We start from the raw sequence: 26,923 nt of genomic DNA, 5'->3' as shown, positions 1-26,923 counted from the left end.
CCACTCTGGGGTCCGTGCTTGAATGGGCCTTAAAGATCACATGACACTTTCCTGGAGTACCTTAATTTCCCAACAATGAATCTAAGGATCACGCTGGTCCTTCCAGATCAGGGAACAAAGAAGTAGCTGATTGAGGCATCATTTGGAGCATTCCAGGCAGAAACAGAAGGGCAACGAGGTCAGAGGACGAGAAGTAACTTGAATATGATGTTTCCTAACTGAATGCAGAATTCAGTACCCAAAGGAAAAGCACGGAATGAACCCCAGACCCCTACAACAAAGATGAGACTCATGCACCATATTCCAACTGTTTAAAAAAAGAAAAAAAAAAAGTCCTTTTCAGACTTCCCTGGTGGCTAAAGGTTAAAAATCCGCCTGCCAGTGCAAGGGACGCGGATGGTTCCACACGCCGAGGGACAACTGAGCCCACGCACCACAACTGCTGAAGCTCAAGCACCCCAGAACCCAGGCTCCCCACTAGCCTCCCAATGACAGAGAAGCCAGCAACCGCAAGGGAGAGCAGCCCCCTCAACCGCACCTCGAGAAAAGCCTCAGTGCAGCAAAGGAGACACAGCGCGGCCACCAGACAAGTAAATGACGTTTCACACGTGCTTGGCACAAGGCCGGCCGGCACGGCGACCAGGGTGCCAACACCCACCTTGGGAGAGGAGGCAAGCCAGCCGCCCAGGACCAAGCGGGACTTGGGCCGCGGGGTCTCCCGGAGCCGGAGGCGCAGACTGGGATTCTCCCCGCACCTGAGGGGGTGAGGCCGACGCGGGAGAGCAGGCGGCTCCGGGCCGCGGGCGCGGGCCACTCACGAACACTCAAACCTGACCGCCGACCCTCCAGGCACAGCCTGTGCAGCCCTCTCTTCCCGGTGTTCGCAGCAGGGCCCGCCCGGTGGCAGGCCGCGGGCGGAGATACCCCAGCCCAGTCGGTGATCCGCTTGGGCGGCAGCACAGTCCAGCTCGGAAAGCGGCTCCTTCTCACCCTCCTTAGCGTCGGCAGGGTGTTTCTGCCCTTCCCAGGTTGAAAAGCGCAATTGGAGAATATGAAAGCCAATAGACCTTGAGTCAGTTGGCCAGTCCCTTCCCTCCGCGGGGCTCACGGGCTGGGCGCGGCGGCGGGCCCCTTTCCTGCTCGCGGGCCGCCCCCCGGCGCCCCCGCCCTCCACGCGGCTTCGCGGTGCTCTCGGCGCGGCGGTCCGGCCTCGCGCTGCACGGCGGGGCTGCACGTGCCCCGATGCACGTGCTCGGCCAGCAGTCAGTCACCCCGCACTCCGAGTCAACAGCTCCGAGTCAACCGGCCTGAGCAAAGGCACGCATCCCTCCGGGCGAGCTGGCTCTTCCCCAACTAGGAAAGCCTAACCTCTCTCTTCCACAGGATCTACAAGAGGCTCAGGTGAGCGGCCTGCAGGCATTATGCAAATACACACTCTCCGGAACCATTTCTATTGAAATGAAAAAACAATAAAAAACTTCACACCTGTTTCTTATTGGGACTCTGAAAACTTGCCTTTAAAGAAAGGCTCATTTCTCATCAAATGAGAAGGCACAAGGAGTTATGAGCCTGTGTTAAGAAAGCTGCTCAGATGCTGGGCTCCAGCTCGGGTTACCCAGAGGCGAGTCTGTTTTCTGCCCCTTCACCGAAGCGGGGATGATGGACAAAGGAGTGACGTCCCCGGCAGCCACGCTCGCTGTCTACGGCCACTGCCAGTGCTGCGTCTCAGACATAGCAGGCACCACTGCACCAAGAGTTTAATATGTATCCTTTAAAATTAATACAAGTAGAAAGAACCTCGGCCCCTGCTCCACTATTCCTGGCAGGTTTTACAAATTGCGATAATGGAAACAACGTGTTAAATTAACACTTCTATTAAGCAACCCTATCAACTTAAAAACAAACATTCCACGTGAAAATAGTTTTGCAATTCAAATTACCTAGTTAATAACACTACTCTTCGCACAGTTGTTAAAAACTTTTTGTTCATAAATTCAATGCACAAATTTAGCTATTCCTAAACTAACTCTGAGCGACTGAACCGAAACTAATGTTTCCTTATTACAGAACAAACCTTCAGATAAGAGTCTTGAAGACCGTCTAATAAGAACTGATGAGTCTGTGGATATGTTGGATTATATCTTAAACACTGCTGTCATTTAAACACTAAGATATGGTCATATATTCAAATTACCAAGATATATGGATTTTTAACTAATCTATCCAAATGTTCAGGTGCCAACTGAACTTGCAACAATAACAAAAAAAGCTATTTGATCTATTTACCATCTTTTCATTTCAGATTATGATTTTGTAACCAGCACCTGGCAAAGAATAAACATTAGGATCTAAATCTCTAGGGCAGTTCATGCTTTCAGTCTGGGGCAGTGTAACGCCAACTCACAGGTGGGCTCAGGTGAACCATACAAGGACCAGACCCACATCACACACGTGTACAAACTCCACAATCCTCCAGTGATGAGGGACTGAGCTACTGACCTCAAAGGGTCCAACATTAATCAATGGCTGATTTTGACAACTTTTAGAAACCTCTAATACGTAATACAGTAATGAAGACCATATTTACACAAAACATCAGAGTAACTTCTTGTAGGCTCACCCTTTTCTTTTAGAGTTTAGGTTTGCAACAACTCCACACGACTAGTGAAAGTGCATCTCACACCCTAACCCACTGAAGTGAGGCAGACACAGACCTGCACACACTTGATGTGTGTAAAGCTTTCTGAAAGCTTCAGAGGGGCTCAAGTTGAAGCACTTGCTTCAACAAGCTCCATAGTTGAAGCACTTCACCTTGTTTCACTGGGGCTCAGGTTGCCCTTTGCATTTTTATTACCATCTTTCTACTCCTGGACATGTCACTCCCAATCAAGATAAGCTTTGATAAGCAGACAGATGTACACAGCACATACCCAGGAAAATCTGGACCAAAGGTACTTTACTGCTTTAAGGACAAAGGTCTGCAACATCACCCCTACAGTGAAATATTCATAAAAGGATGTTACTGATGCTCTTAGGGTGTGCACACAAATAGTCTCTCAGCCATGATAAACCACTATTAGAAGATTGTAACATTACCAAATGTAGGTAGCAGCTTAACTTTTAAAACAAATATTAAATTTTAAGTCAAAGAAAATTAATCATTCTGGCCCTGTCTTCCTTCAAATCCCTTATCTTCATGGGCAGAAGATCCTGACCATAAGGAGTGCATGAAGAAATATAAGAAAAGACAACTTCCTAGACTCTTATGCTATTCTACATAGTTTTGAGGCAAGAAAATGATGTTGCGTGCGCGCGCACACACACACAGTAAATCAATTGGAGATTCATTCCCTGTGGACCAAAACTCCCAAGACAAGAAGAGTAGGACAATTAAGGGAGGAGGCTGGTCCCTGCCCAGACCACAGATTTCTCCTTCTCAAAGTCAGGAGACCTCCGTGACCACATATGTGCAAAAAGGCCCCCACTGGAGGTCAAAGGGGAGTGATGCTAACTAATGCCAGGCTACCCACAGGCCTCTTCAGTAGAATCCATCGTGGCTAAGAGATGCGTGCGAACACATGGGAGGATCCTCAGTTCAGTTGCGCAGTTGTGTCCAACTCTTTGCGGCTCCATGGACTGCAGCACGCCAGGCCTCCCTGTCCATCACCAACTCCTGAAGGTTACTCAAATTCATGTCCATTGAGTCAGTGATGCCATCCAACCATCTCATTCTCTGTTGTCCCCTTCTCCTCCCGCCTTCAAGCTTTCCCAGCATCCGGGTCTTTTCCAGTGAGTCAGTTCTTCACATCAGGTGGCCAAATATTGGAGTTGCAGCTTCAGCATCAGTCCAATGACTATTCAGGACTGATATCCTTTAGGATGGACTGGTTGGATCTCCTTGCAGTCCAAGGGACTCTCAAGAGTCTTCTCCAACACCACAGTTCAAAAGCATCAGTTTTTCAGAGCTCAGCTTTCTTTATGGTCCAACTCTCACATCCATACATGACTACTGGAAAAACCATAGCTTTGACTAGACAGACCTTTGTTGGCAAAGTAATGTCTCTGCTTTTTAATATGCTGTCTAGGTTGGCCATAACTTTTCTTCCAAGGAGCAAGCATCTTTCAATTTCATGGCTGCAGTCACCACCTGCAGTGATTTTGGAGCCCCAAAAAATAAAGTCACTGTTTCCCCATCTATTTGTCATGAAGTGATGGGACCAGATGCCATGATCGTAGTTTTCTGAATGTTGAGCTTTAAGCCAACTTTTTCACTCTCCTCTTTCACTTTCATCAAGAAGCTCTTTAGTTCTTCTCCACTTTCTGCCATAAAGGTGGTGTCATCTGCGTATCTGAGATTATTAATATTTCTCCCAGCAATCTTGATTTCAGCTTGTGCTTCATCCAGCCCAGCATTTCTCATGATGTACTCTGCATATAAGTTAAATAAGCAGGGTGACAATATACAACCTTGATTCTGAAATATACCAAATATGGACTGTGAACCAGGCAAATCAAAATGATTAGCCAAAGGAAACCCAGAAGTGCCCTACAGAAGTAACTCAGACTGCCACCAGGGTGCAACTCAGGGACTCTGAGTCCACCCCTTCTCTATCCACATGTACTATATTCTCTTCCTAATAAAAACTTCATTTGCTTCACCACTTTCCGTCTGTGTAAACTTTTTTCTGCAAAGCCAAAGGGCCAGTAGCCTGGTCACTGACCACTGGCTTAGTGGATAGGATCTGGTGCTCTCATCACTGCAAGCCAGCCTCAATTTCTGGCTGGAAACCCAAGGCCTGCTCCAACCTGTGGCAGGCTGAGGCCACCACAGATCAGTCTGAATTACAACCAAATGATCTGGACTGAGGTGGACCTTATATTAGAAGGCAAAAGACCCAGGGTTACCCTCTAGTATATAATGTTTTCTGAACTCTGAATCTGTCTAGTTTAAATTGAAGTATAGTTGATTTACATGTGTTAGTTATAGGTGTACAGCAGAGTGACTAGGTTTTTTGCAGATTATATTCCATTATAGGTTATTACAAGATATTGAGTGTCTCATGTTTCTTTGTAGCCACTCTGTCAACCCTGTGGGAGAGGAAAGCATAGATACCAATGAATCTGTCCTTACACAGGTCACTGCATGAAAGCAGCTTGCTAATTAGGTGTTCAGGAAGCAGCAAAGACTTATTCTCTTTCTAGTGCACTGAAAATAAAATATGGTTATACTGAGGCCATTTTTTATGAAATACAGAGTAGTCACCTCTCCACACATGCATTTTGCAAATGGAAAAACAGGCATTATGTGGTCAGAACCTGGTGTAGATTCTCAGATGGCAGAATAAGGTTAAACAGCTCATACCCTGGACTTCTTAGGAAGTTAGAGTGGGGATATCATTTAGTTATATGTCAATCCTCAGACATTACAGGTGGATCCTGGAAATAAGATGTTTCTTTAGGACAACACTGTGCAGTTCTGGGAATTCCCGGGCGGTCCAGTGATTACAACTCCATGCTTTCACTGCAGAGGGCGTGGGTTCAATCCCTGGTTGGGGAAGTAAGATCCTGCAAGCTTTGTGGCACAGCCAAAACAAACAAAACAGAAAAAAAGAAAAACCAGTGTGCAGTTATAAAGGTATATTTAAAGATTCATTTCTAAGTGGGACTCAAATATATAAGAACTTGCAATCATGGTAAAGTTCCTAGAAAATCTAAATTCATTACTGAATAAATCTCATAATGAATTTACCAAGTTTTCCATTTTCATTTTTCTGAATTGATCCTGTGTTGTCAGTAACGTCTATTTTCAGTATCCCAGCTTCCCCTTTAGTCATCAAGTCATTTAACACAGAACGTCATATAGAAGCTAAAAAGTTGGCAATGCCAATAGCTAGGATATGGTTAGAAAATACAGTTAGTACTGGGTGTTGATATACGTGTATTCTGCTTACTTCTAAATTAGCAACTTATTGGACCAAGACGGTCACCACCACCATCTGTGAATAGAAACAAAGTCAGCAATGAAATACACAGTGATAAGGAACCACTGTGGTAACAATGAGTTCTGGTGTGAGGTTACTGATTTTCTAATAAGTTATTAGAAAAGCACTCACCTTAGAGCTGAATATAATTAAAAAGGCCTCTGCTAACATCTTGGGAGTCATGTGACTTGAGCTTCCCCAGTGCATTCCAAAAACTCCTGCACAGATACCGTGCCTTCCTTCTTTGTCTACAGTTGTCTTATTGATGTAATCACTCGTTATTTGAGAGCATGTATAAAATCCAAACAAAATTAAATTTTAAAAATAACCAAAAACTACCTCTCCTGCAAAATGCATTTCTTTAAAATGATCTCGTGAAGTCCCTGGTGTTTTCTTAAGTCATCTTCCACAAGACAACAGCAGAGGCTAAATCTCCTGTCCTTTTTAGGACCAAAGATACTTTCCTTGTTGGAGAAGGCAATGGCAACCCACTCCAGTACTCGTGCCTGGAAAATCCCATGGGCAGAGGAACCTGGTGGGCTGCAGTCCATGGGGTTGCAAAGAGTCAGACAGGACTGAGCGACTTCACTTTCACTTTTCACTTTCCTGCATTGGAGAAGGAAATGGCAGCCCACTGCAGTGTTCTTGCCTGGAGCATCCCAGGGACGGGGAAGCCTGGTGGGCTGCCATCTATGGGGTCGCACAGAGTCGGACACGACTGAAGCGACTTAGCAGCAGCAGCAGCAGCATACTTTCCTTATGAGACCTTAAATCTGTCTGCATGGAAACTCCTTCCAGAATCTGAGTGTAGTCTGTTTGATATCATACTAACATGTGTGTGTGTCAGTGTCATTATTTCACAGACAATGTAGGATTTTCTGGGTCTTCAAACAGTTCTGAAAGCTGCTCCATTGGGGCTGGGGAAGCAAAATGAGTCAACTGATCTATAAAACCCTAGCAAAACTGTTGTTTTTATTGATTTTACAACTTAACACTCAAGATAGATTTATAGAGAAACATTGTTTTAAGAAACACTATTGAACCATTATAGACTGCTATTAATTATTCAATTTCCTCTAGCTTAGGCAAGTGGTAAATTATCTAACATCATATTAAACTTTCCATATCATGCATTGTAAACCATAAGAAATTAATTTTTGAAAAAATATACTCATTTATGACAACTAATTCTGAATTTGCATTTGATAATATGACCATGATTTTAGTTTATCCATAGCAAACATATCTATATGGCTGAAATAGCATTAATAAAGATTAATAAAATTTTAAATGTTTTATTATTTATTAAAAGGTTTATCTCTGAAAAGGAATTTATGTAGTTTTTGTTTGCTTAAAAGTAAACAATCATTGCTCATATTTTATGGGTGGGATTTTTTAAAAAGTGGTTTCAGAAGCACCTTCTTTAATAGCATGTGGGAAACGAATGTTACCTAATATTTAGCAGCGTTATTATATACATTTTACCTTTTGAAAGCTGAGCTAGGTCAGCTGCGTGAATGGTGTTAGTGTTTGTTTTCCACCTGCCAACATAGCGGCCTTAGAGATCCCAGTCATAAAACAGATTTTTATTTTGATTTTAATCTACTTTAAATCTACTTTACATGGTGATCTTCCTAGATACCTGATCCCAAATAAGCATACAGTTTAGGCTGCTTTCATATGTCAGTATCACAGGTCTTTAAGGGTGACAGTGCCGGTAAACTGACATCTTAACAGCGTATTATAAAAATCTGGTAATTTAGACTTAAACTTTCATCAGTGTTAACACTTTTTACTCAGATGGTTCATGGATCACAAAGTTTAAAACTCCTGGGTTTAGAATCTGAAAGTAACTAGAACTACTGGGCACTGTTACAACTAACATGTTCTCGGGGCTCACTCAATATAGAGTTTCCCTGTATAAAATTTTCATTGCTAAAATGATTTCTAAATTTTTAAACTTTAAAAACTAGGTAATAATTAGTAATAGTGTAATTTCATACGTGTCCAGCAGCAGGAGTGCTAAGGTAAAGCTTTGTATTAAGGAATGTGTTTATATGTTTACTCACCACCTACAAAAAAACAAATTGGTTTGAGGACAAAGATGATATTACGTTTAAGTTTTTAAAACTTAGTTTTCTGGCAGTACCTCGTAGTTCTAACTTGTATTCCTTGGTTGATAGTTCAGCAGGGGCTCTGTTTAGTAACATGGGGAGACATTCCAAAATACTGAATGAAATAGCAAATTTGTATTTCTTTTTTGTTGTTCTAATCAAGACTTCCCTCCTTTCACTTTTCATTCAAAAAATTTCACCTCAGTGAGTTCATCGCGTGCTCACACAGTACCCGGCACACAGGGCCCTGCTCCTGTCGCTGCTGTAACCATCCAGGGCAGGGTGCCCTGCGCCTCCACACCAATAGGGCGACGTGCACGCCCAGAGAACGGATCTTTATTAGCAATAGTACTGCATCCCTTAAGTGATGTGTCACTGTGGGGAGGTGAACTGACCTCTGGGTAGGGTGACCAACTTGTCCCCGCCTGCCTGGATATTCCCAGTGTTGGTACTAAAAGTTCAGAGAAATCCCTCAGTCGTAGGCAGACTGCGACAGCTGGACACACTACCTTGGAATCCTCATCGTCACCTTGAAAACACAGGCAAAATAATACCTACTCACAAGAGTACTGAGGCTTAAATAGGGACCTATTAATACATGAACAGAAGAATGGAGCATAGCAGCATGACCATCACCTCCCCACTCCTTCCACCTAACTAGCTCCCTGCCTCGGGCAGCTCACTTAACCTCAGTTGCCTTTATATGGAAAAAGGAAAAAGAACTTTCCGTTTTCCTTATGTATGGATACTACCATTCACCTCGTAAGACTGTTGAGAGTTAAAATGCATGCAACAGCTGCACCAACACAGACCAAGTAAGGAAAGCAGATCATCACCATCATCATTAGAATACTCAGCCCATGTCCTAGCAACGGTAAACTGTTGGTAAATGTTTATTACTTACTAGCAAGGTGGTTTAAAAACAATGTATAAACTTGGTTAGTGTTTTGGGGCTCTTTTTTCTCTTCTTAGTGAGAGCTGTTGCTTCCTCTAGTAAGAAAGAGAGAGCTGCACATAAGCATCAGATGTGAGGCTGTTGGAAAGGGTAACAGAGGTGGATGACCACCCGCCTTGGTGCAGTGGTCCTTGGGGACGAACCACCAGCTCCCGCAGGCCTGGCGCGGCTGCTGCTCTGAGAGCAAAGGAGGGTGGCTGAGAATTAGCCACAGCACAGCATTCCCAGAGGCCTTACTGCAAAACTGAGTGAAGAACCGCAACCGGGTGGCTTCTGCAGGGAGATGGACCTGGCCTGAGCCTGAGGGAGAGGACTACGTGTCCACCCCACCCGCCCCAGGAGGCCGACTGCAGGACTAGTGTGAGCAACAGTCCTTCCCTGGGACATACCTGCACCAGGGCTTCCCGAAGAGCACCTCTGCCCAGGATGCCAGTCCAGTGGCAATACAGCAGCTGTTTTTGTGGTTACCTGGTGGTATGTGGATGAGGGTCTCCTGTCCTGTCGGCTTTCGGGACCAGCCTGGCTTCTTCACTGACTGGCTGTGTTCTGTTTGATCACATTGATGAGGGTGAGGGGGCAGGAGTGGGCGACCCTGTGCCAGGTCATCACGCTCCTGTGATGCCGACACGGCCCTGGCACCAGCGCTGTCCTTGGCACAGCATCCCGCAGTCTGCGCCCTCACACCGGCCTGTGGCCCACAGCCCAGAAGCTGGAGACATGACTCACGCAGCTTCGCTGGGGTCTCGCAGCTTGTGGCGCAGTCAGTCCTGCAAGGCCTGCTGCCCGCTAAAGCCGCAGGAGCCACACTCTGCCTGTCCGACCTCACTCGCCTGCAGCTTCTTAAAGAAAACATTCAAGGGCCTTAGGATGAGGTGACATCAAAGCTGACCTGTTCCTCAGCTGAGTTACCAATGCAATCTGACAAAGATCCGCAGAGCTCCATTCTGGAAGCAGCACACTGACAGGCGGGTGGGAGAGCAGTCACCAAAAGAAAAATCAACCACAGGAGCGGTGGCGAAGGGCCTGCCCTGTTACCAGGTGGATGAAAGGCCTTCTGGGGCCTCCCGAGTTCTCCTCATTTACTATTCACTGTAACAAATGAAGTGATGAGGTTCCTGGCTGTTAAAAAATAACATATCCCAAAACCATGGTAACAGAATTCAGAAATTAAATGCTACATTCTAATTTGTCTTTCACCGAATAGACTTCAAATATGTAATTTGGGGGAAGATGGAAGGAGAAGGAAGGATTTATTACTTGAAGCAAAAACACTGGGGATATTTCCCAAAGCAGTGTCTCCAAATATGTAATATTTTTAAAGTTCATGCATAGATTAAAATTTAAATATATACCTTTTTGAAACCATGAAAATAAAAAAGAATTTTCTTTCCTTATCAATTTCCAATCTTTTAAATGATAGCATAAAAATCCCCCACCACTAAACTATTAATCTATAGTTCAGTTTTTCATTTTCAAATAATAAACTTAGGGAATTCCCAGTGTTTAAGAGCCCACACTTCCACTGCAGGGGGCAGGGGTTCAGTCCCTGGTTGGGGAACTAAGATCCCACATACGCACAGCATACCTAATAATAAATTTACTCATTTTTTTACAAGAACTCCCATATGCTTTTGAAGCTCAGTTTTCATCAAATTTTGATCTAGAAGCCTAAAAAGTGTTTAATAGCCAGTAACTAGCATATAAAAAGACTCCACATCAAAAGCTGGACTACAGCTCACAACCAGAATTCCTTCATCACAGAGTTTCTGCTCAGGGCTCCTCCTCTCTGCCTGGAGGGACACAGCCGGGGGAGGGTGCAGGGGCCACAACGGGGAGGGAAGAGGCTGGCGACGCTGCTCTGATCCTGCAGTGGACAGGATGGTCAGCCCGACAGGCTGACCAGGCCCCAAACGCAAACAGAAGGGGTGCAGGTCAAGCCACACAGATGGCAAGCTGCGCCGGGCGGCACAGAGCTCAGCCTAGAGAAAGGCAACTCCCGGCCACCATCACACAAAGCAAGGATCTCCAGCCACAGCTATTTCGTGACCCTGTAATTATTCAGCCTTTTGGGGGTGTGCTTATTTTCACAACAACAAATATGGTATCTACTTCCATGTTTAAACTGTTTCTGAATCATCGTGATGTTTCAACATTTAAAAGAATTAAACAGTTCTACTTGCAGTGGTATAACAAGTTTTAATTCAAAATAGACACTCTGAAAACAATAGGTAAAAAAAAACAAACTGGAACAAGCTCTTTGAATTTACAACAGAGCACACCAACAATCACACACACGCCAGTTTCACGATTGCCTCAAAAATGTACATTACAGCAATGACATGCAACAATTATACTTTAAAACTCCACGTGGTAACAGTATCTGATTTCCCAGAGACTGTCGCATCTTCCAAGAACGCAGCACAGGCACCTCTGCCGTGCATCACCAGCATTGTGGCTCAAGGTCAAACAGGCTGGTCTCCATAACTGCTTCTGGTGCTTTAAGTTATTTCAGATTTTGTGGAAAAAATGAGGCCTAGTTGGCCGAAGGACAGTAACACACTTGATTCCTTAGCAATAGCCCATCCCAGTAACCTGGACACCAGGCTATGGGAAGGCCCATTTTCCTAGAATGAATAAATTTACGTTCAGGAAACTGTCAGATTTAATACACCAACCAGGAGACTAGCTCCAGTCCATGTGTTTCACCTTGTTCCCTAAAAACCTGTGTTTAAATCTTAGTAGCCACACTCAGGGGTCAACATTTTATTCCTGAGTAACACAGACCTTCCCTTTCACTGGTTTATGCACAGTTAGGTCAACTTGTGTGTGTGTTTTCAGTGTTTGTTCTAAAGGCACTAAAGATTTATTGTCTTGTCTTTGAATGGAGAAGACTTATCACCATATCAAAAAGAGGGGAAAAGTCTACAGTGAGAAGTATTTTGTACCTACAGAATTACTTTATTTGTAAAATAACTCTTGATTTAAATACCAGACTTCAGGTTCAGTATATTTTTAACAAATGAAAACATTTGGTTTTCTGAGTTACAATCAAAAACAACTGTTAGGACGTAAACAACTGAAAAAACGTAAATCAAAATTATAATCTAATTAGCAAATACCTTACAAGAAGAAATCAGCATAAGTTAATGCAGTGCATCCTTAATGAACCAGACATGTCACAGGAGCTGCTACTCACTTCTCTAAAACATTTACTGTATCGTCTGCTGCTACTTGGGAAGCTGAGGGAGAGCAGTTTTAATTTGCAGTTAATCAAGTGTTCTGAAACAAGCTGAAATTTCCTTAAATGAAAAATAAACATATATAGATTTCAGTTTTTATAATACGATAGTGACACTACTGGGAAAACAAGGCGTGCATGAAATATCAAAAGATTTAATTTACATGACAGAGAAAAAAACAAAAAGTAATTGTTACAAAATCAAACTGCAGGAAACAAATTTGAAAGAACTACTCACTTCTTTATACAGAAGTCTTTCTGAGCACCTGAAATAAATCTAAAGAGCAGCATAAAGACCACTGAAATTGATTAGTTCAACATACAGTGAAGAAAATAACATTTTTAAAAATCTCAATTGAAAAAACTAATTATCTAATACTTTAGATTTCCTTTTTTTTTTTTTTTTACAAGTTTTGTGGTTCATGCTCAAAGTTCAAACTGTGTTTAACATTTTTAAGTTCAGACATGTCAAAGCCTAAAAGTACAGAAGGCTTGTGATTTTTTATTGCTTTCATGCAAATATACCTTCTTTTTCCAAAAAATGAAGCCACGTCAATTTTCCACACCCATAAGAGTGAAGATAACAATTCTATTTCTTTTTTACTGGGATACGGTCTCTTGTGGAAATAATCCCTAAGAAACTGCTTTTTGTCTTCGTAAGAACGGTCTTCGTACTTTTTAGGATTTAATGCTAAAATCTGAAGAGCGTCATCACCTATGGGCGGTACCTCCGTCCTGCCCTCACTCCGCTGCCGTTTAACAGGTGCAGCACTCACTGCCTTTTCCGGGGCCGGGTCTGCGTCCGCGTCTATGATGACGGGCGGCTCCGCGCCATCCCTCTGGTCTTCGGCCCCGGAGTGACCATCAGGCAGCTTTCTCTTCACTGAGAAGCTGGTATCGTGGATCACCTCGCCGTTGACTAAAAGCAGCTCGCTGTTCTCCAGGAGGCCGGGCTGGCCCTGCAGGTCAGGGCTGCTGTCCTTGGGGGCGCTGCGGCAGCGCAGCAGATGGATGGCAATGGCTGCCAGCGTCATGTTGCCAGTGTAGACCCCGCAGCAGTGGATGCACTTGAAAGCCGGAGACTTCAGAATCGTGTGGACTGTGGGCGTGATGTGGTGCCTCTCCTTCAGATGCAGCTCGTATGCCTCCGTTGTCACAAACGTGCCAAAGCAAAAGGGGCAGGTCAACACCTGCTTGCCGGGCCTCCCAGAAGCACCCTCAGCCTGGGGCCTCACCTTGATGTACACGGGCACCAGCGACTTGGAGTGTATCCCCGCCAGGATGGCCAGGTAGACCTCCCGCTCGCCCAGCTCCTCCTTAGGCAATATGGTAATAAAGTCAAGGTGGGGAAACAGCAGGTTGCCGTTGGCATCGATATCCAGTTGAAAACCTTTGTTACTGTAATCCATGGGCAGCTTCTTCTTCCCCAGGTGCATGGTCCGACTGTGCTCTGAGAGGCCTCTGATATCATGGAAGGTGCACGGGCAGAACAAGCACCCCAGGCCATGCATCAGTAAGTGATGGATAAGCTCCTCCTCCGAAACTAAGCACTTACAAGACAGACATCGAACTGTCTTCTCTCTCATCCACTTTAAAAATGGCGCACATGCCGCCAGTTTCTCTGGCTCCAGTTTGTCAGCAGCTTTGGATTCACTGTGCTTATGCGCCACTTCCATATGGACCTGGTACACATTGGAAGGGAAGAGCTCGTTGCAAACAGGACAGGTTTTCCATTGCTTGGCCTGTTTGAGCACCTGATTTGCCTCTGCCACAGACGAAGAGGACTGAACAAACATACTCTGAGTGGCATTTACCACCACGGGAGGGGAGGGCATGCCAGCCATGGAACTGGCCATCTGGGCAGCTGTGCCCGACTGCAGGAGCTGGATGGGCATCTGGGGAGGGGCAACAGTGGCGACGCTTCCAGGGGGCACTGGCAGAGTGACAGACACCGGGGCAAGTGTGTACGTGGGAATGCCATTCACTTGTTTCCCTGTGGGTATGAGCTGTCTGAGAATAGAGCCTGATGTCAGGAAAGTGGTGTTTGGCGAAGCACCGGGTCTAATGGTCTGATTTGCAGGCAGAATGTTGGTATTCACAGACTGATTGAGCTGCAGGACCCCAGGCCTCACTGGCTGGCCCATAGGAAGAACTCCTGACATGACCTGCTGACTGAGCTGAAGAACACCAGAGTTAATGCCCTGGTTCACAGGAAGAACGGCTGACGAGACTGTCTGGTTGGGGGGAAGGAGCCCAGGTGGGACTACCTGGCCAGGAGGGAGCACCCGCAGTGGGACCGTCAGCCCTGTGGGCAGTGCGCCCGAGGGGGCCGTCTGCCCAATAGGGAGCACCCCTGACTGAACCACCTGGCCAGCAGGAAGAACCCCAGAAGTCGCTGTCTGTCCTGAAGGGATGACCCCAGCAGGGGTCACCTGTCCTGCAGGAAGGACCCCTGACGGGACTGTCCGACTCACAGAAATCACCCCTGGCGAGACTGCCTGAAGCACGCCAGGGGTGACAGAGGGGTTGACAGGGAGGACCCCAGACCCAACGGGTCTATTCACCGAAAGAACTCCAGGTCCAACTGGCCTGCTTATGGGCCCCACAGGCTGGCTGAGCGGCAAAACCCCCGGGCGGATGGTCTGGTTTATGGGGAGGACACTGGTTCCAACAGACTTATTTACAGGTCCAACCGGCTGACTCAAGGGCAACACAGGAGGATTTGCTGCCTGATTAAGTGGGACTCCATGAGAGAGAAAGACAGGCTGAGGCGTCGAGGGCGGCAGAGTGAGGCTGCTCTGGCCCACTGGCAGGGGACTGGAGACCAGAGTCACATGAGGCTGGGCAACGGCTGGCGGAGAGTGGGTGACACTGCCCACAGCCCCCGCGGCCACAGTCGCCGGAGGGGCTGCACCCTGAACCGGCTGCACCACGGTCTGGCTCTGGCTGTTCTGCGGCAAGGCAAGGTGGTAGCAAGGAGATGAGGCTGGGATGCCCGGAGCACTGCTATTCGGCGGTACGGCCACGTGTGTAGCTGGTTTGGGAGCAATATGCATCTGCTTCAAAAGGCCAGTCTTCTTAATATGTTCTGAGATGACAGACCTAAGCTTATTCTCCAAATCCCGGTGTATATCGGATGTCAAAATATGATACATTAAAGCGTCCTGGCTGCTGGCATTGGCGTTGCACTTTTTACAGTAATACCTGTCAGACGCGAGCAACTTCTCTGCACAGAGGGTATCGTCAGCTCCAGGATGCTCACCCACCTCCTCAGTTCTCAGGCCAAAATAGGAGTTAATTAAGTAGTGAAAATGTGCTACCAGCACATGCTTCTTCATGCTGTAGTACAGTGTGTTTGAAAAGTTACATTTTAAACATGTAAAACTTATCACATCACTCCTAGATGATTTAGTTTCACCTAAAATATTCACTGTGTAATTCTGGACTTTCCGAGCAGGTGCATGAAACATTCTGAAGTGCCTTCCCACAACTCTGGGTTGAGAGGAAAACACACAGTTTGGGCAAGGGATCACCAGCTCCTGGTCAATTTCATCTTCATGGTAACGATGTAAATGATTTTTGAATGAAGTAAGCACTTTTGTGGAGTATTTACAGAGGCTGCAACAGTATGGTTTTGTTCGGTATCTCTGTTAAAAAAAAAAGTCAAGCATAGTTTAATAAAACTACATAGTTTAATAAAAATCAGATGCTACACCATCTACAGTTAACAAAGTAAATGATTTTTTCCTTCTAACTTGCTGGATCTAGGGCTGGCTGTAAGGAAAAGCACCTACAGATAACACTCACATCATAAAACCCTTTTCATTTTTTTCCTAAAACACTTTAAAATGTAGTAACTATTCTCAGCATTTAGGCCATACATACAAACAGCGTTTGGCCCCAGAAACATAGCTACCTGAACCCTGTTTCCAAAGCCAGCGATTAAAACCACAAATCTCATTTAATCCTGTACTCTGATTCAACTGCATCAATTAAACTCAATTCTCAGCAAGAAAAAATTACTTTCTCCCGTTCTCATCCCACTTTTCTTAGTTCCAAGTTGTTTTTACTCCAAATTCTAAAACTTCTGGAATGTTCTAACATAACCAAACTTGATAATTGTTAGAACTGATCACCCGTCTTTCATTTCCCAGATTCTAGGAGACAAATGGACAGTGACAACCACTGAAGACAGAGGGGCTGTGGCTCACTCACTGTGAATAAGCCTGAGGTAAGTTCAAGCCATAGACTGCTGCTCTGACAACGTGTTCTCTCTGTAAGGCAAATATGGGGAATTCAACAAGCCCGGGGCACAAGAACAGACATTCGCACAGCAGCTGGCCAACTGAGGAGCACAGTGTGTTCTAACATCCAGGAAGCCTTCTTGGTCTGACATGAGAGTAGCTCGGCAGGCACCAGACCCCAGAGCTGAAGCACCAGAAAACACTGGGCCTAGTTTCACAAAGCAGGAAAGCCTGGGTGTGGACAGGTTAGACAACGGGGCAGAGGCCTTCCCACTCTGCAGCTGTTTCCCACTGATGCAGTGGCTGCTGGCCACCCCCGTCCTTCCCAGACATGTGCCCAGAGACCACTTTCACACACACACACACACAAATTCCCCTCCTGTGGGTTCTGTCACCCTCTGCTAATCACGCAGTCTTCCTCTTGGGTCACTGATCAGAGAAAGCACCCAAACACATTCAACATGTCACTACTGCCTTTTCAACAATTAAGAAATCCCAGGTTCTGGCACTTCCAGCAGAATCTATAAAAAACCTAGGGGACAGCCAACCACACAACACATTTTAAAAAATATGTTTCACCAATTCGGACACACTTTTTTCTATTTTAATATCTCCAAAATCTGGAAACACCTTACAGCTGACAGTTTAATGTTACATCACAACTTAAATGAAGTATTACTTTAGTTTCATTTATGGTTCATTTAAAATGGAGCATCTTATACTCCACAAATACTGTATTGAAAAACCAGATACTTAATGAAAATTACACCCAGTTAAAGAGTCAACAGAACTAACAACTTGCTACTATCTGTTAGTACTGAACAGATCTTTGGATCAAGGAAAGATTTCTTATATAACACATCATAAATACAATCCATAATAGAAAATACATGCCTCCTGAGAAATCTGTATGCTGATCAAAAAGCAACAGTTAGAACCAGACACGAAACAACAGACTGGTTCAAAACTGGGAAAGGAGTTCATCAAGGTTGTATATTGTCACCCTCCTTCTTTAACTTCAATGCAGAGTACATCATGCAAAATACCAGGCTGGATAAAGCACAAGCTGGAATCAAGGTTGCCAGGAGAAATAACAATAACCTCAGATACGCAGGTGACACCACCCTAATGGCAGAAAGCAAACAGGAACTAAACAGCCTCTTGATGAAGGTCAAAGAGGAGTGTAAAAACTGGCTTAAAACTTAACATTCAAAAAACGAAGATCATGGCATACGGTCCCATCACTTCATGGCAAATAGATGGGGGAAAAAAGGCAACAGTGACAGACTTTTATTTTCTTGGACTCCAAAATCACTGTTGACGGTGACCGCAGCCACGAAATTAAAAAACGCTTGCTCCTTAGAAGAAAATCTATGACAAACCTAGACACCGTATTAAAAAGCAGAGACATAACTTTGCCAACAAAGGTCCATTTAGTTAAAGCTCTGGTTTTTCCAGTAGCCATGTATGGCTGTGAGAGTTGGACCATAAAGAAGGCTTACTGTCAAAGAATTGATGCTTTCAACTGTAATGCATGAAAAGACTGTTGAGAGTCCCTTTGGACTGCAAGGATACTGAAGCTGAAGCTCCAATACTTTGGCCACCTGATGCAAAGAGCCGACTCACTGGAAAAGACAATCAACCCTGAATATTCATTAGAAGGATTGATACTGAAGCTGAAGCTCCAATACTTTGGCCACCTGATGCAAAGAGCCCACTGACTGGAAAAGACCCCAATGCTTGGAAAGATTGAGGGCAGGAGAAGGGGATGACAGAGGATGAGATTGTTGGATGGCATCATCAACTCAATGGACATGAGTTTGAACAAACTTTGGGAGATAGTGGAAGGACAGGGAAGCCTGGTGTGCTGCAGTCCATTGGGTTGCAGAGTCAGACATGACTGAGTAACTGAACAACAGTAGAAAAAAATTATAAACAGGATTTCATCAAAGTAAGAAATCTTCTCTTTGAAAGATACTTTAAAAGGTAAAAAGACAAACCACAGGCTAGAAGACTATTTACAAACCACATACCTAATACAGGACTTGTGTCCATAAAACACACTGTGGACATGTTCAAGTCTCAGTAAGGACGCATATGACCCAATTTTTAGAAAACTGGCAAAACACTTAAGAGTCGAACACTTTAAACTAAAGAGGGTATCCAGATACCAAAGAAGCACACAAAAAGATGCTCAACATTGTTAGTCACTAGGGAGATGCAAGTTAAAAACAGAGAAGACACCACTACAAGCCTATTAAAATGGAAAATAAGCAGTTAAATCCAAAAGCATAAAAACCCTGACACAGTCCAGTGAGGATGCAGAGCAGCCAGGACACACACCACTGGTGGGAAAGCAACACGGTACAGCCACTTTGGAAAACAGTCCGGCAGTTTGTTACAGAGATGGACCATATATTGCACAACCCAGCAATCTCACACCTGGCAACTACCCAAGAGAAGTGAAAGCAAATGTTTAGACAAAAACCTGTATGTCAAAGTTCTAGGAGAGTGATCAATCAGAAATAACTGGAGTGTGATACCTTGGTTCACTGTAACAGAAAAATAACCAAGGAGAGAAGGAGAAAGAAGTGGAGTCAGGCATCCTGGCCGATGCAGGATGCCTTGTCTCCGAGATCATCCCTGTTTCCCCATCTGCCTAAGGCCACATCTTCAGGTCCCATTAACAGCTAGGCTTCATTTCCAACATAACACAAGCACCTCCATCCCAAATCCAGATATCCAGCACATCTCATTTCTCTGAAGCATAAGCCACATAATCCAGCCGAGTAGCACATTCCTGCTACAGTGGCCGAAAAACTGTCTTTGTTCAAAAATCCTATTACCCAGCCACAAATTAAAGAAGGCTATCTATGGATACAAAGGTACTAAAACTAGCAGGTGACACAGCCTCTACCACGCCAGGTAACAGTGGTTTATTTTTTCTGAATATGGTACCTATTTAACAAATTCAATCTCTACTATTTCATATTGTTATTTAACTTTTTGTGTCCATTCACACAAACAAAAACGTAAACTCCCTAAGGAAAAGAATCCTAACTTTCACCTCTTTGCATCAAGCACTCAGAAAGTTGTAGCAGGAATTCAAAAAATGTTTCTTGATGAAGAGCATATAATTATACATTATATTGCATGTTACATAATATAATCTTTTAGGAATTCAGATGAGAAAAATCAGAGAGGCCTAAGAATATAATCACGAAGCCGAGGTATTCAAAACAAGGCATATTTGAAAAGCCATGAGCTGTTCTGAGCAGAATAGCCAAATCAGAGCGGTTTCAAGGAATCTTGTGTCTGTTGGTAAAGAGGGGAATGTCGGGTCAAGGAAGGGAAGAGAACACAGAACAGGCAGAAAGCGGGACTCAAGAGGACAAGGTGACAACAAAAATGTTTACAAATAAAATTCTGACAGAAAAAACGACTGATAAGTTACAGAAAGTTTTTTTAAGCCAGAATTCTCAAGGACAATGCTATTTGGACAAATGGGCGGGGGAGGCAGTGAGCAGAGGCCGGTCCCCTTGGGGCGAGCTGCCTGGAGCTGACGAGGTGCTAACCCAGCAGCTGGGCAGCAGGAAGGTTTTCCACAGGAAACACTTTTAAAAGGAGAATTCAGCAGTGCGTCACATAGTTTAGCTGGAATCTGCTTAACTACGAGGTTTCAAATTTATTGCAAATTGTGTTCCCTGATTCAAACTCCATATTTTTAATTTTTGAAACCAGAATGTATGATCATACTTGAAGTCATTTCTTTTTACTCAGAATAGTTACATAACTCAGAAGCCCTACTTATATCAGAGGCATATAATAGTAATATAATAATTTCACTGTATCACTTCATCAACTTTTTATATGCAGAAAACTCTCACAGCATCAATACTGCATTATAAAACATTTAACTTTTTCTATTTCCCTAAATGTTTACATTATACCCCTCCTCCTCCCTTTCATTCATCTGCAACCCCAAAACATGTGGTGTTCCTCAGAACTAAACCGACACTTACCCCATGTTCTGAGGAAACATGAAAACTGGAAATAAAAATACATACCAGTTTCTTTCCAGAAGGTTCCCACAGAGAACTATCTCCCCATGATGTGTTATAAAAGTACTTCTCTCCTGGGTCAAAGCCTTTAAGGTCCTTTTAGAAAGGGAGAAAAACAGAGATTATTATGTAATTTCAGAAGATAAAGAAGTATTGAATTAGAACCCAATGGGATTCTTTGGCACTTAAGAAATCTACATGGGAAGGACCTCTCTGGTGGACCAGTGGTTACGAATCCCAGCACTCCCAATGCAGGGAGCAAAGATTCAACCCCTTGTCAGGGAAATGAGATCCCCTATGTTGCACAGTGCGAAGAAAGGGAGGGAGGGGGAGAAAAAAAGAAAGGGAAATCTACCCCATGGCAAACTCTGACAGAGTTCCCATCAAGCTGGAGACCTGAGGAAATTGCTGAAATAATCCAAGTTAATACTACAGCTTCTGTACTTCAGCAGCTGCCTTTCAATTTATGTCAAGTCCTTACAGAGTTTATACTTAGTAAATCTCAGTTTCACAGTGTCTTAAATTCAATACTTTTTTTTCTTCCTTTCCCACACTTTCTTGTTTGCACTTCATTAAACCATCCTATTACAGAGCTGATTTCCTTCCTAGCCATACTTGTTGGGGTGCTGGATTCTTTCCATGTCTGTAGTCTTCCATAAATTCAAAAACATATATAAATATATATATAGTTTTAAAAATACAGTCTTATAAGAAATAAACAGATGAGATTTCCCACAAATAATTTCTGAAAGAGAAAAACCACACGAACAAACACTGTCTTCCCAGTGTAAGCCCCATGGAGACGCATGTCGGGTGGGATGACATGGGCACTCCAAGTGTTGGTAAGAAGTCAGACGGTGAATATGTAAGGCTTCGCCAGCAAACAGTCTGTCTGAAACAACTCCTCAAGCTCACCACTGTGCACAAAAGCAGCCACAGACAGTATGTAAACACAGACAAGCAAAGCTGTATTCCAAGAAGTTTATTTACAAAATGGACAGCAAGCCAGATTTGGTCCAGTTTGCCTACCTCTGGTCTAAACACTCAAATAAGAAGTACAGAATGTCATACTGAGTTAAAAACCACAATCCAATTATATGTTGACTGACTGGTTCAAAATCAGGAAAGGAATACAAGGCTGCATACTGTCGCCCTGCTTATTTAACTTCTTTGCAGAGTACATCATCCAAAATGTCGGGCTAGCTGAAATCACAAACTGGAATCAAGACTGCTAGGATTCATCAACCTCAGATATGTAGATGATACCACTCTAATGGCAGAAAGTGAAGAGGAACTAAAGAGCCTTTCGATGAGGGTGAAAAAGGAGGGTAAAAAAGCTGGCTTAACACTAAACATTCAAAAAACTAAGATCATGATATCCAGTCCCATCACTTCATGGCAACTAGAAGGTGAAAAAGTGCAAGCAGTGACAGATTTTACTTTCTTCAGCTCCAAATCCCTGCAGAGGGTGACCACAAACATGAAATTAAAAGACGCCTGCTCCTTGGAAGAAAATCTACAACAAGCCTAGACAACGTATTAAAAAGCAGACATCATCTTGCCAGCAAAGGTCCATTTAGTGAAAGCTATGGTTTTTCCAGCAGTCATGTATGGATGTGAGAGTTGGTCCATAAAGAAGGCTGAGCACCAAAGAACTGCTTTCAAATTGTGATGTTGGAGAAGACTATTGAGAGTCCCCTGGACAGCAAGGAGATCAAACCAGTCCTAAAGGAAATCAACCCTGAATATGGAAGGATTGTTGCTGAAGCTCCAATACTCTAGCCAAGTGATACAAAGGGCAGACGCACTGGAAGAGACCCTGATGCTAGGAAAGACTTGAGGCAAAAGGTGAAGGGGGTGACAGAGGATAAGATGGTTAGATAGCATCACCGGCAAGAATTTGAGCAAACTCCAGGAGACAGTGGAGGACACAGGAGCCTGGCATGTTACAGTCCATGAGGTCGCAAAAAGTGGAACACAACTTAAGAGACTGAATAACAGCAACAACTATATGCTGTCCACAAAAATTTCACTTCAAATACAAAATCATAGAGAGGTTAAAGATAAAAAGAAGGAAATCAATGTCATGTGACCACTAGTCAAAAAAAAGCTGATAAAAATCACCAATGTCAAAAACAGAGGGGAGAACTTTCCCAGTGGCAAGTGGGTAAGAATCCGCCTGCCAATGCAAGGGACACCAGTCCAATCCCTGGTCCAGGGAGATTCCACATGCCGGGGTGCAACTAAGCCCGCAAACTGCAAATGCTGAAGCCCTTGCACCTAGAGCCCATGCTCTGCAGCAAGGGAAGCCACCGCGATAAGTCAGCGCCCTGCGACAAAGAAGCCCCCACTCGCCACAACTTGAGAAAGCCTGTGCAAAGCAACGAAAACCCAGAGCGGCCAAAAAATACACAGATACCACCATGGTTCCTACAGATGAGAAAATAATATGACCACCATAATGCCAATAAATTTGACAAATTAAACTGACAAGGACAAATCTCTTCAAAGAACATAAGAAAAAGCTCACTCAGGAAAATCAGATAACCTGATAGTCTGATATCTAGTGTAGACATTGACTCCATAATTAAAACCCTTCCCACAAAGAAAACTCCAATTCTAGATAGCTTCACTGGGAATTCTACTAAACATGGTATTATCAATTCTACATAGACTCTTCCAGAAAATAAAAAGGAAGAAACAGCTCCCAATTCATTTCATAAGGCTGGCCAAGACTTGACAAAGATCTAACAGAAAATGAAAACTACAGACCTACCCTTCAAAAACACAGATGAAAAATCCTTAACAAATGTTTGCCAATCAATCCACATACTAAAAAGGACCAAGTGGAATTTATCCCAGGGATGGATGTTGGTTTAACAATTTCTTTTCTTAAAAAATAACAAACACAAAAACCATATAATTCACTAGACTAAGAAAAGAAAATTACATAAATATAGAAAAGTCATCTGACAAAATTCAACCATCAGTCATAATTTCTGCTCTCAGCAAAGTAAGAATAAGAAAATTTCTCAACCTGAAAAGGGGATCTCCCAAAAACATGTAGCTAACAACTATGCTATATGGTAACATAAAGAACATTCTTACGTCTATTTTAGGCTTCATTTCAAAAATTTTTTGAAAACCAGTACTATCGAATGTTAGTAAGAATGTGGAGCAAGGGAAACCCTCCCACACTGCTGACAGGAGTGTGAAATCAGACCACTGCTTTGGATAATACCAAATCTAGGTATTTATCCAAGAAATATCAAAACAGCTACCCACAAAAAACACTTTTATAAGAATATTTGAAAAAAAAAGTGCTAGTTGCTTAGCTGTGTCTGGCTCTTTGCAACCCCACCAGGCTCCTCTGTCCATGGAATTTTCCAGGCAATACTGGAGTGGGTAGCCATTCCCTTCTCTGGGTGATCTTCCCAACCCAGGGATCAAAACCACATCACCTGCTTTGCAGGCAGACTCTTTACCGTCTGAGCCACCAGGGAAGCTCTATAAGAATATTTATAAGAACCTTACTCATAATAACCCCAAACCAGAAACGGCCTAGGTGTTCACATTAGAAGAATCAACAACAAACTACTCACAGAATGGGATCTTCCTCAGCAACAAGAACGATCAGCTACAGGGCAACAACACAGAAGAATCTTCCCCAGGAGCAACTATCACTTCACTCATATCAGACAGGCAAATCTCACCCACAGCAAAAATTTTCAGCATGATGGTAACCAGTGGAGTGGGCGGGGTCTGACTCCCACAGGAGGTCCTGTGCCCTGACAGGGGCTCGTACTGCATGAGTCAGTGCATTTCCAGACCCCATCAACTGGAGACAGCTAAGGTGCACCTCACAAACATGTAACTTCCCCTCCCACTAAAAGTTGTAAAGAAATACTAGTGTTAATGATACACCTATGCTGAAAGAGTTTAAGGGCAAATTTATCAATGCCTGAAACTTAGAAATGCATCAAAGTATAAGACAGAAGTTCTTCCCTGGTGGTCCAATGGCTAACACACTGCACTCTCAGTGCATGGGGTCTGGGTTCAATTCCTGGTCAGGGAACTAGATCCCACATGCTGAAACTAAAGGTCCAACATGTTGCAACTAAGACCCAGTGCAGCCAAACAGATAATTTTTTTTTAATTAAGGTTGAATGATGGGTGAATATACATATGAGTGCTAATTTTATACAATTTAGGTGGGAGGTACATGGGTTTTCATGGTACAATCCTTTCAGTACTTCTGTAGGCTTCAATTTTTCATAAGAAAATACTGGAAAAGGAAGAAGTAAGCAGTAATGTTCTATTGCAGGAGATGAGAAGGGTTTAAGGGAAGAAGTGCTTTCCACTGTCAGATGCAGGAAAAAAAAAGAGCTAGTATGGGCTTCCCTGGTGGCTCAGTGGTAAAGAATCCGCCTGCCAAGCAAGAGACATAGGTTCAATGCCTGGGTCGGGAATATCCCCTGGAGGAGGAAATGGCAACCCACTCCAGTGTTCTTGCCTGGGAAATCTCATGGACAAAGGAGCCTGGTGGGCGACAGTCCATGGGGTCAGAAAAGAGTTAGACTCAACTTGTGACTAAAGAACAAGAAAACTCAATCATTAGGAAATAAACAGATTAACTATTTCAATATTTTTTGTAGATTAAGATGTCGGAACATAGTGTAACACATTAAAAAATCTGTTTATACATATAATTGTCTCAGAAGATTGTCACAGGGGTGGGTTTAGTGCACCCTTTTTTTAAGCTTCCCTAATTCAAATGCAACAACCTCAAATTTGCAAACACTGGTTTAAATGTTCTGACCTGATCTAATACTTGATGCACAGAAATTAAGTGCGGGAGCTGCCTCAGAAATGGCAGTTCTGCCTAGAGCAGCAGAAAGGAACACGGTGTGGCCCAGTGAAGCAAGAACAGGAGCAGCCAAACTTCTACACCAAAGGCAGGCTGTCCTGAGGGCTTTCTAAACGCAGGGGCCAGGGGACAATGGAAGAGCTCCAGGGAGAACAAGGTGCAACAGAAGACTGAGAGAAAAGGTTTACAAAGTAACAACCCGCAAGCTGCCAAAAAGACACCTATGATGTGGATCCAAGTTTCTACTAGATGGTCTACCTTAATTGCTTCTAGCTCATGTCTCTCAATAAATCTGACAGATACTTTGAAACTCTAACCAAGGGACCTTCTATTTCTAAATTCCCTTTTCCTACCACTTCTTTAAAAGATTTCTGGCCTCCATGTGGCAGTATTTATATCTCTGATAGTTCCTAATTGTGAAAACACAGTAAGACAAATGCTGCTAGAACAGTAACATTTTTAATTTTTAAAATGTACTTATTTTTGGCTGCACTGGGTCTTTGGGGCTGCACACAGGCCTTCTCCAGCTGTGGTGCACTGGCTTCTCCAGACGCAGAGCATGGGGTCCAGGGCCCGCGGGCTTCAGCAGCTGCAGTCTGAGAACTCAGCACTTGCAGCTTGCTGGCTCAGTGGCTGTGGTGCACAGGCCAAGCTGCCCCACAGCATGTGGAATCCCCCTGGACCAGGGACTGAGCCCATGACCCCTGCACTGGCAGGTGGATTCTCCACCACTGGACCACCAGAGAAGTCCAGAACATTACTATTTTAAAATAAATTTGGATACTATTAATCACCTCAGTATCCATGAACATTTGATATGTAACAGTAATTTAATGGAAGAGATCGCTTTCAACTCTCAGATAATGCTTCATTTACCTATGAATTTTTAGCCACCAGAAAAACTGTAATAACTCCCAAATAACTTCATGACTCCTCAAGGGTTCACATCATATATTAGCAATCTCGATTCTAAGCAGCACACACAGTATACATGGAAAGAACATCTAATGTCTCTTCCACTTTCTCACTCCCACCAATTACGTGTGTGTGTGCATGTGTGTCTGTGTGTAAACTGAACAGGCTGGTACTAGTTTCCTCTGCATTTTAATGAGGTTCAAGGGCTGGCCCTGCCTAACTAGGGTGACCAAGCACCAGGTATGGTTGGGGCTGATCTCTGTCGTAGGTCCAGCACATTCAAGATATGCCACATACTCTCCTAGCACAAGCTCTGAAAAGAAAAGTTTAAGCTTTTATATGGGAAAATGTGAGTAAAATAATGAAGGTAATTGATGTGACTATTTTACAGCATTAAAATGTAATTCTGGGGAAGTTCACATGATATGAATCTCAGCTTCCTGGTGTTTACAACCGAACAGTTTGCTGGCTGCACACCAAAATTAAAACAACCTGAGAACTGAACAAAGATAAAGAAAAGAGATAATCAAAGAAACCAAAAGTTGTTT

General features: G+C 43.8%; 1 protein-coding gene across 1 annotated transcript; it reads right to left on the bottom strand.

The window, feature by feature from the left end:
• Nucleotides 1-11,230: 11,230 nt before the first annotated feature.
• LOC133047437 (activity-dependent neuroprotector homeobox protein 2-like) lies at nt 11,231-23,018 on the bottom strand. The gene is made up of 3 exons (XM_061130637.1): nt 23,013-23,018; nt 20,600-20,689; nt 11,231-15,935 (listed from the first exon to the last, which is right to left on the bottom strand). The coding sequence occupies exons 1-3, from the start codon at nt 23,016-23,018 to the stop codon at nt 12,693-12,695; spliced, it is 3,339 nt and encodes a 1,112-aa protein (XP_060986620.1). The 3' UTR covers nt 11,231-12,692.
• Between the last annotated feature and the right edge of the window lie 3,905 nt (nt 23,019-26,923).

The sequence above is a fragment of the Dama dama genome, chromosome 27 (assembly GCF_033118175.1).
Source record: "Dama dama isolate Ldn47 chromosome 27, ASM3311817v1, whole genome shotgun sequence".
In the NCBI taxonomy this organism is placed as follows: Eukaryota; Metazoa; Chordata; class Mammalia; order Artiodactyla; family Cervidae; genus Dama; species Dama dama.
Note: the sequence above shows the minus strand (reverse complement) of the source record. Positions and strands in the feature narration are given on the sequence as shown.

What these genes read in the sequence shown, in the direction of transcription:
- LOC133047437 (XM_061130637.1), bottom strand. An exon ending in AACCTTCTGGAAAGAAACTG is followed by an intron (nt 15,936 to 20,599) that starts GTATGTATTTTT and finishes TTTTTTTAACAG; the next exon opens with AGATACCGAACAAAACCATA.